This window comes from Penaeus monodon, chromosome 12, assembly GCF_015228065.2.
Source record: "Penaeus monodon isolate SGIC_2016 chromosome 12, NSTDA_Pmon_1, whole genome shotgun sequence".
Taxonomy (NCBI): Eukaryota; Metazoa; Arthropoda; class Malacostraca; order Decapoda; family Penaeidae; genus Penaeus; species Penaeus monodon.
The window spans coordinates 400,343-410,430 of NC_051397.1; the positions used below are offsets into that span (position 1 = coordinate 400,343).

Genomic DNA, 10,088 nt, shown 5'->3' on the forward strand with positions numbered 1-10,088 from the left:
GTTTTGGCTCCTACCATGTTCAGCATATACCTTGCAGCCACTCTCCTTGCTTGTCATGATATGGAGTTGGATGATGGTGTATATCGATGATGGTAGCCTCCTCAACCTTCAGTGTTTTAAAGCACTGATGAAGACCCAAACTGCCTGCATCTTTGACCTCCAGTATGTACAATGTGTATTCAGCCCCTTCCCATCTAAGTCGTTAAAAAAGTTCATTTGCAACAATAATGCTTATTCTGCAGCAAAGCAATCATTAACACAAACAAGTCCAATGTCCTACCATACCAACACAACCCCACAGTCAGTGGGCAGTGCGGTGGAGCAGTAGCAATCTTGTCTAGCAATCTTGCTGACCTGCATTCAAATCCCTCGCTGCCAGCGGATGGTAACCCCAGCCATTCCTTGCACACAGGGGTCATTTAGAAGCAAAATGAAACAGACAGTATGTCACACTAAGAATATCCATTGTAACAAATGGAATTAAACTAAACCTTACTATTGGTGATAAGAGCCTGAAGAATGTCAACTTCAAATACCTCGGCAGCAACCTTTCAACATTCTGTGACCTAGAACTAGCAATACAGAACCGAATAAGACCATGCCAAACGGCCCCCTCCCACCTATCCCGACATTAGAACAGAGGGAGTACAAAAACTACTAGAAGCACTGGACACAAACAGAGAACCTGGACCTGGCAGAACCCCTCCCTTGTTCCTCAAAACACAACCAATACACGCAATGCTCACGACCAGAAATACACCCAACGCAAAAACAGATTCCTACAAACACTTATACTTTCCATGTACCATTTGTGACTGGAACGGGCTCCCTATTTTTATATTTTACACATGCATAAAACACCTAAGCTTAGCTATTCTCTCCCTCTTTCCCCCAGGAACTGTCTCCCCATATAAGCATGATATGCCCTACACTTCAATATTATTGAGACTGAGATTAGCAAACTAAAAGTGAGTGTTTACCAATCCATCTGCCTGTCTGTCCTTCCATATGGATGTGAGACATGCAACTTTTGCAGTGTCCAAGCAAGGAGACTAAAAGCCTTTTCACATTCGCATGAAAGGCTTTCAATCCATTTTCAGCATCTCATGGTGTGACAAAAGAAACATTTCAAATGGACTCTCAGTGCAACATTCCTCCAAACCAGCTGGAAACTCTCAACTGATTGACAAGTAAGGTGCTCAACTGTCAAGTGAGCAACTAACTCCTTTGAAGTAGCCCAAACTGAATCTCTCTCTCTCTTGCTTTCTCTCTCTCTCTCTCTCTCTCTCTCTCTCTCTCTCTCTCTTCTCTCTCTCTTGCTCTCTCTCTCTCCTTGCTCTCTCTCTCTCCTTGCTCTCTCTCTCCTTGCTCTCTCTCTCTCCTTGCTCTCTCTCTCTCTCTCTTCTCTCTCTCTTCTCTCTCTCTCTCTCTCTCTCTCTCTCTCCTTCTCTCTCTTGCTCTCTCTCTCTCTTGCTCCTCTCTCTCTCTTTGCTTTTCTCTCTCTCTCCCCTTCCTCTTCTCTCTCTCTCTTCTCTTCCTCTTCTCTCTCTCTTCCTCTCTCTCTCCCCTCTCTTCTCTCTCTCCCTCTCTCTCCTCTCACTTCCTCTCTCTCTTTCCCACTCTCTCTTCTCTCTCTCCCCTCTCTCTTCTCTCTCTCTCTCTCCTCTCTCTCTCCTCTTCTCTCTCTCTCTTCTCTCGCTCTCTCTCCCCTCTTTCTCTCTCTCTCTCTCCTCTTCTCTCTTCTCTCCTTCTTCTCTCTCTTGTCTCGCTCTTCTTTTCTCTTTTCTCTTTCTCTCTCTCTTTCTCTCTTGCTCTTGCTCTCTCTCTTTCTCTCTTGCTCTTGCTCTCTCTCTTTCTCTCTTGCTCTCTCTCTTTCTCTCTTCTCTCTCTCTCTCTCTCTCTCTCTCTTGCTCTCTCTCTCTCTCTTGCTCTCTCTCTCTCTGTCTCTCTCTGTCTCTCTCTCTCTCTCTCTCTCTCTCCTCTCTCTCTCTCTCTCTCTCTCTCTCTTCTCCCTCTCTCTTCTCTCTTTGCTCTCTCTTCTCTCTCTTCTTGCTCTCTCTCTCTCTCTCTCTCTTGCTCTCTCTCTCTCTCTCTCTCTCTCTCTTTTTTGCTCTCTCTCTCTCTCTCTCAAGGCCAAGTTTGGATCTACCTCATATTCAAACTTGTAGGTAAGGCAGCCCTATAAAATACAATAGGGAAACCACCATAATTGTGCAAGGCAATTTGAATGATCATGGCCAGATTGAGTACATAGAGGGCAGTAGGCTGTAGATTGACAGTGCTCAGCAGGATGGCCAAAATGCCAATATTTCTGATATTAACGAAGGAGAGGTTGATCTGGTCAGACAGAGCAGGACTATCCCCCAATATAAATTTCACGGGGGAAGTCATGACTACAGAAGGTAATTTTGGCAATTTTGTTGTAGTTGTGGTGTGTGTAGGAACAGTTTAGCATTGTATTCATGCTGCAGCATGGTCAGCAAAGCAGGCAAGGAGTAGAGTGGAGGATTTTGGGAGAGAGGAATATTTTCTAAAAGTTGGGTAGTGACCTGGATAGGTGCTTTACAATGGGTTGAGCTGATAGCATGTATTGTGGAGGGGGAAGCAGTTGTGTTCAGAGCCATGATCAAAGGAGAGCCAAGGGTTGGGTAACAGGAAAAGTTAATGTATTGTGGCTAGTTGATAAAGAGGTAAGTGTCAGTGCCCCTAACAAAGGTATAAAATCTTTACTGGCCTTGGGGCTAGACATTGAAATGAGAATACTGTGCCCATGGCTCCCTCAGGTTTCAGGACTAAATCCAAAGCCAGCCAGCCAGCTTTGGATTTAGTCCAACATGGCTCACATCTTAGGAAGTAGACAGGAGGAGTTGGAGAAAAGGAAATGGAAAAAAGGGGAGAGGGAAAAGACTGTACAAAGTTGATTGAGCCTAGGGCTGATGCCCAAGATAGGGGAGGTCATAACTAGTGTTGGGAAACAATAAAAAATCCATTATTTCCATATAAAACCACTTTTATTAAGCAACCCAAATTTTGTTGAGATTTTACTTTCAAACTTTGAATTTTACATACATTAAACTTTATAAAGAAAAATAAGACTAAGTACAAATTTTCATTGGAACCAACATAAGAATAAAGGAATGTCTACAACAAAGTTAAGCAAGCAGCAGCAGAGTAACCATGGATTACATCCTAATTATAATATTAAACAGTTCTAAAAAATAATCTTAAACCAAAGCAACAGCATATGCAAATAAAATCTGGTACCACTGCTAACCATTAGTGTATAGTTGATAACCATAAAGAAAGGGAGAAGTCCGTTTGTGCTCTTCTAAACTCCAACTTTTAACATCATACTTCTCAATCACACACTTATAATCTGGTTATCGCTTCTCTTTTATGTGAATTCATTATTAGTACATAACAAAAAAATAAACCATACTGTTTGAAGGTGGCTTCTGAAGTACTTTTCAAATTAGGTTCAAGTGTAAATTTCACATCTCATTTTCAAAACAAATTTCTGAGCACAATGATCATATTAAATCTTTTTAATCATGAAAGAAAATTTCATTATATACAAATGATATGCATATGTAAATGTACTGAAGGAAAGAGAAGTAGGAATAGAAAGATTTAAAAGTAATAATAAAAAAAAAGACAGAATACCATGTGTGATTTTGCATGTTCATTTAATTGTGTGTTTATATTATGTATGTTTAGAACTTACAAAGGTAGAGAACATTTTTCAAAATCATGATATTAAGCTCTCTGTAAAAGAGCAATGGCGATAATAATATGCTGTCATTATACTTGTTTCATAACACTTAAATATTGTCAAACACTGAAATTATTATAAATCAGTTTACAACATTCCTTGAACACCTTAACATGCTTCTCCTGCTACATTACCACCAATTGCAGAGGTACTCAACTATCTTTATGAATGTTTTGCAGCAAACTCAGCACAAGGCATTAATACTGTCAGTCAGACCCAGGACAAAGCTAGGTATCATGGTACTGGAAGCCCCATTTTGAAATCAATCAAAAGAATTCTTGTTACCAATTACTGTTGAATGGTATTTGTGCCACATTTTATTGATGATGTGTGTCAACATTTGAGCATACTAAGACATGAAATTGTTGCCAAAGCTCTTCTGTTTATGAACAGTGTCTGCTTTTTGTTTTGAGTATCACACAAGCATCTGCTGTTCTGGGAAATATGACATTAAATTAGGCAAAAGTCAAAATGCTCCATTCCAACCTTTAAATATCATATGCAAATTTCATACATCATACTCTCATATAATAGACCTGCTGCCAATGAAACATACAATGATACACTGTAGTTTTTTCATAAATGGGTCATTACTATATGCCTGTATGAAAGAATGTATTCTTGTGTATATATGTTCATGTATGATTATTTGTGCATGCAAGTGTCCTGTGTTAATGTATTTGTGCAAGTTTATCTGTATGTTCATGTAAAAAAAAAATATATATTAATAATGACCTGGAGATAATATTGCTATCATGCATCCTTTTCTGGCAAGTTGTAACCTCCTCACCACTTCAGGACACTTATCTATTAACTTTAAAAGAATAACACCAAAAAAGATGAAAGTTTCAGTCACAAATAGTGTGAAAAACATTCAAACTTGTAATTACATATTTAGGATCACATATACATCATATTATGGAAAAAAAACTATTAAGTGTTTTAAAATGAAGAAGGATGTAATTGTTCAGAGATAAAAAAACGACACACGTGCTTCCTACATTATGTTTTGCTAGTGATCTCCGACACATAATATACCAATATACTCTATTTTGTGAGAGAGAGAAAATTAAGTTGCACACAAGAAACAGCTGAATTCCACATACCCTTAATTAGACACACTGATAATAATGTCTAAAAAATATACAAGACAACCTCTCCTTGGCAGATCCCATTGATTAACTTCAATATGAAACAATAATTTATTTCTTAGCAAGGCGTTTTTCTAAATTTTCTTCTTACTGGGTCACTTGGAACAGGAAAACTGCCAAGTTTTGAGCTTCTCACCATCACATATTCAATTCCCTGCATTCACTCATTGCAGGTTATGATGAACTAACATCTCATGCTCTATTTTTTCCTCTCTGTCTAATGAGCAATCTTCTTTTTTATATATATATTTCACAACTCTGACCTGAATGTCTAAAAAAATAAAAACAAAACAAAACATGAAAAATATCATACATACATATATGTTTAAGTTAGGTTATTCTACACCTCCTTTTGAGCTCTTCAGTCAGCAAGACCAAATGTGGTTCACAAATAAAATCTGGGCTCTAGATCAAAACCCTTCCCGAGGTATGTTTTCGCTGAACTAACCATAAAGCACAGTGGACTACACTGGACTCATTAGAACCACTAAATTAATGAGGAAATACACTTGACTTTTACTATTTCCCTGAAGAACATTAATTGAAAATTTGGAATAAAAGTTACAAGTGGATCTTGAGTCATACTATACAGCCAATAGTCATCTTTTAAAAAATATACTCATTTAGGGATTCATCCAATAATGGTCTGCATTATGTCATTCATACATAAGGTTTTGAATCATAACTAATCCAGAATGCATAAAAACTACCAAACCCTGTCCCCTTTGTTCAGAGCTAACTTTTTTCTTTTTTTTTTCCTTTTTTTTTTAATAACCAGGCTAATAGGTAAAAGGCAACTTCATTACACTCTTTCCCACATCATTTAAACCAGTTATTCTACATGCATTTTGTCCTCATCTTATAAACAAAACCAATTGCCCATTCAAATCTTCAACCTCGCATCTTCCAAACTGCTGGATCCATTTTACAGCCTTAACAAAGAGGGCAATACCTTCTTTTTTATTTTACATAGCTTAAGAGTCCACAGAGTGGGGCATTACCTTCATATATATATATTTTCAATTTTTTTCACTATAACTATTATGCAGCTATGCAGCCAGCACATCCTCTGTGGCCTCTGGCGAGGGGGACATGGGAGATGAGCCCACTCTCCTGTAGGATGCCCACCGCGCATCATCCGATTCATGAGTGATGTAGCGGATGCCCACTATCCTCTCCAGCTCACGGAGGTCACACCAGCACTGGTAGTCCTGCAGCCAAACATGGGCCAAGGACTTGTCCACTGTGAGGCGCTTCCTCTGCTTCACTTGTAAAAGGTTGTTGATAAGATCAATGGCTGAAAACAGCAAAAGCAAAATATCAGTCATTAACCTAAATCAATAAAAAATTGGTGCACTCAGTTTTACCTTTAATCATAAAAAAAACTATTAAGGCAAACTCTAGTAAGTTCACCTAATAGTGCTTTATAAAACAAAAAAAACTAACCTTTACAAAATTGTATCTAATATGACTTACACCTAAATAGTAAAATCAAAAAAGGGAGAGGAGAGGAGAAGAGAAGAGAAGAGAAGAGAAGAGAAGAGAAGAGAAGAGAAGAGGTGTAGTGAAATGGATACGTGATCTTTATGCCTCACATACCAGAAAAGCCATGTGTGCCTTCTCTTATAATAACTCCACTGTCCTCAGCCGACCCCAACAGGTCTACAGCCGTGACAATTGATAAATTGACCTTAGAACACGCTAATCCCACCCTTATTGCTTGTAAACAATTCCCATGACGTTATTCTCATGTCTGTGTGTATAATTATGTGTTGTTTATACTCAAAATGTTCGTCAGAAAATGCTTATCCTGAATCACTAAATATGTTATCGCTATCATTATCGATATTCGAAATGATTTTATGTTTTGTGAATACTCAGCAATTTTGTCTCCTTATCATGAACCTTTTTAGTCTTGTAAACACCATAACTCTTCTGACACACAACTGTATATAAGGTACCCTTGTTCCTTCACCACGGAACCACCATGTGACCATATGTATCAGAATTTTTGTTCATTCAAATTCTTTCATGTTTTTCATTATGATGTGTTTCAAAACGATATTTGTTCATAGAAATTTCGGAGCAGTTAAGACAGACCGCTCGTTGCCAGCAAGCGGGTAGGTCGGGACGATTCTGCCTCCCAGGCAGGTCTCCCTGCCTTGCCCGTCCTGCTACCATACTCTTGCAGAAATAAAGTTGTGAACCAGCGACAACTTTAACTCAACACCCTGAAGAACAAACCACCAGAGAACTAGAGTACCACCCTGTGGGGACACGTCTCATCGCGCGTCACCACACGTCCCCTTCATCTTTACATCAGTGCCACCCTGTGGGATCCACACTCCCCATTATTATTACAGGAGGGGAGGGGAGGGGAGGGGAGGGGAGGGGAGGGGAGGGGAGGGAGAGGGGAGGGGAGGGGAGGGAGGGGGAGGGGGGAGGGGAGGGGAGGGGAGGGGAGGGGAGGGGAGTGGGAGAGAGAAGAGAATTGAGAGAAAAAAAGGTTTCCACAGGGCCAAATTCCTTATGCCATCCCAATATATTGTGAAATGTGCTCCTTTGTCTTGCCCTCCCTCCTCTTTTTCTTTTGTTCTCTTCTCCCTCTCCCTGATCTTCCTCTCCTTTATCTTTCCCCTTCTTTCTCTTTTGTCTGGCTGTTCAGAGAAGAGCAGCCATTTATACTTGATAAATCCTAACATCTGTAAGGTGAATATTACTTTGAACATAACTCATTCTCCACACTATTAGTCAGTCTGTGGCAAACAGCAACTTGTATGCACACATGCACATCCGTAATTCTAAATGTTCAGAGGCCTGAGGAACTCACCGTCTTGTGTGATTTCCTTCCAAGGGTTTGGTGGGTACATGAAAGCTGCATTCTGGATTTGGTCATTAATGTCCTCATCTTCGTTGAAGGGGAAGGTGCCCGAGAGGGAGACGTACGTAATCACTCCAACAGACCACATGTCCAGGGACCTGTTGTAACCCTTGTTGCGCAGGACCTCCGGAGCTGCAAGGATTCCAGCATCAGGTTTTGGTTGCTTTTGTTTGACTTTGCTCTTTTTATGTGCACAGAATTCTAATGTGATTATTTTGTGCTATTGACCCTAAGCCATCTTATTTTGTAAATCAATACAAGTTTAAGAATTAAGAATGTGATTTTTGAGCAATTATCAACCATGAATTTGAATCATACAGTGTGTAAGTTCCAGTTTTTATTTATAATACCTCTGACTCCCCTTATTTATACAAGAATGCAAGGAGAACCACAGATAGATCCATACATTAACATTAACATATTTGAATATGCTGGCATTCCATCAGATTTGGGTTATTGTTAACATACCTAAATATGCTGGTGTTCCAACCACAGATCTTCTGAACGACTTTTCTCCAATGATACGAGCAAATCCAAAATCACACAGCTTGACCTGAGGGAAATCACTGTCGGTGGAGAGGAGAACATTTTCTGGCTTCAGATCACAGTGAACAATGTTCTTGCTGTGAAGGTGTTTCAGAGCAGCCAAAATCTGAGAAAAATAAGAAAAGTTCCATTACACATGCACTGTCAGTTTTTCATTCACATTTTACGAAGTTTGTAACAATTGATAAAAGCTTCAATCCATAAATCCAAACCTACAAGATGTCATACTATAGATTTATCTATACCTCCATATATCTAAAATACACACACAAGCATCCCTCCTCCCTCCTAAAAATGTTGAGATAAAACAAAAATTCCTATCTACCTTACCTGATAGATTAGGAACTTTGTGATGCGCTCGGATAGCTTTCCCTGATCTGAAGACAGGATCATATCTAGCATGTCGCCCTTCAGCTTCTCCATCACCACGAAGATTCTCTCAGGCGTCTCAAACATACGCTCTAAGTTGACCACTCCCTGTGAAGAGGGGTATTAATCTCTAAAAGATAAGCATCCCATTTGTTGGCAGGGCCAGAGGACCACATGGAACTAAGTACTCTATCACTCACTTTACACACTTTGGTCTGCATATTACTGTAATGCAACTCTTTTTTTGTGCAATTTTAATTGGTGGAACACCAATATAAACTCATACATATGAAAACTTACTCTCACTATATATAGTTGGACTATATATACCTCAGTTGGACTATATATATATATATATATAGTATGTTCATTTTGCAGTGAGCCACAAATCAGGTGACAGAGTCCTTTGGGGGTTATCCAGATGCAATGCCTCAAGGGGAACAAAATGTCATATCATAAATATAAAATCATTAAGAGCCTTATTCTGTTTAGTCTAACTCACCGGGTTACTTAGATTCTGCAAGATGGCCACCTCATTCTTCAGGGCAGCTTCCTGTTTGGTGGGGAACCGAAGCTTGTCAATTACCTTGATGGCCACAGCTCTTGATGATTTGCGGTGAACACCTGCACAGAGGAAATTATATTCTAATATGTTCTGTTGACTGTCAAATTATATGTAACTTTTTTGAAAACTTAAAGAACATTTTTCTTGGACAATTCAAAATTACCTTTAAAAAGGTAACTAAATTTAGGTATAATTGAAAAACCAAAGTAGTGTCCCTCCCTTACCTCCATACACAATGCCAAACTGTCCTGAGCCCAAGACCTCATCAGGGAAGATCTGGTAGATCTGTGAGATGTCATTGCAGGTGGCCTCCTCCTTGTCCATCCCCACTTGCTGGGGGTGCGTGGGTGTGCTGCTGGCCTGCGGAGTCACAGGCATCAGGGCCTTGCGAATCTCATTCTCCCAAACCTGTCGGGTATCAGTGAGTTAAGTCGTTGAAACACTGATAATGATGATGATAATTTCATTACTATTACTTACTAGTACTAAAATAAATAATAAAAAATGGTCACATTACTAAGAATATTAGTAAGTAACAACTCATAATTTTTTAACCCTGTTAATAATAATATAAATAATGTATTTGTAAAAATATCAACATTACTACTTGTAATAATATTTACTATCAAAATAACAATAAACATCAACTTCCTTGTAAATAAAACTATTAGTAATAATAATAATAATAATAATAATATATTATTTTACTATATATGTGTATATAATATTATTTAATATATAATATGTTATATTATATATAATTTTATATTATATGTTTTAAAATATATATTATATGTTATATAT

General features: G+C 38.7%; 1 protein-coding gene across 1 annotated transcript in view; it reads right to left on the bottom strand.

Annotated features, from left to right (window-relative positions):
• Positions 1–2,992: 2,992 nt before the first annotated feature.
• The window catches only part of LOC119579163 (serine/threonine-protein kinase D3-like), a gene marked incomplete in the record, with an annotated part of 142,324 nt that continues 135,228 nt past the window's right edge, over positions 2,993–10,088 (bottom strand). Inside the window, 6 exon segments of the mRNA XM_037926860.1 lie at positions 2,993–6,220; positions 7,754–7,936; positions 8,273–8,456; positions 8,681–8,827; positions 9,222–9,343; positions 9,509–9,692. Of these exon segments, the coding sequence (XP_037782788.1) occupies positions 5,973–6,220; positions 7,754–7,936; positions 8,273–8,456; positions 8,681–8,827; positions 9,222–9,343; positions 9,509–9,692 (1,068 nt within the window).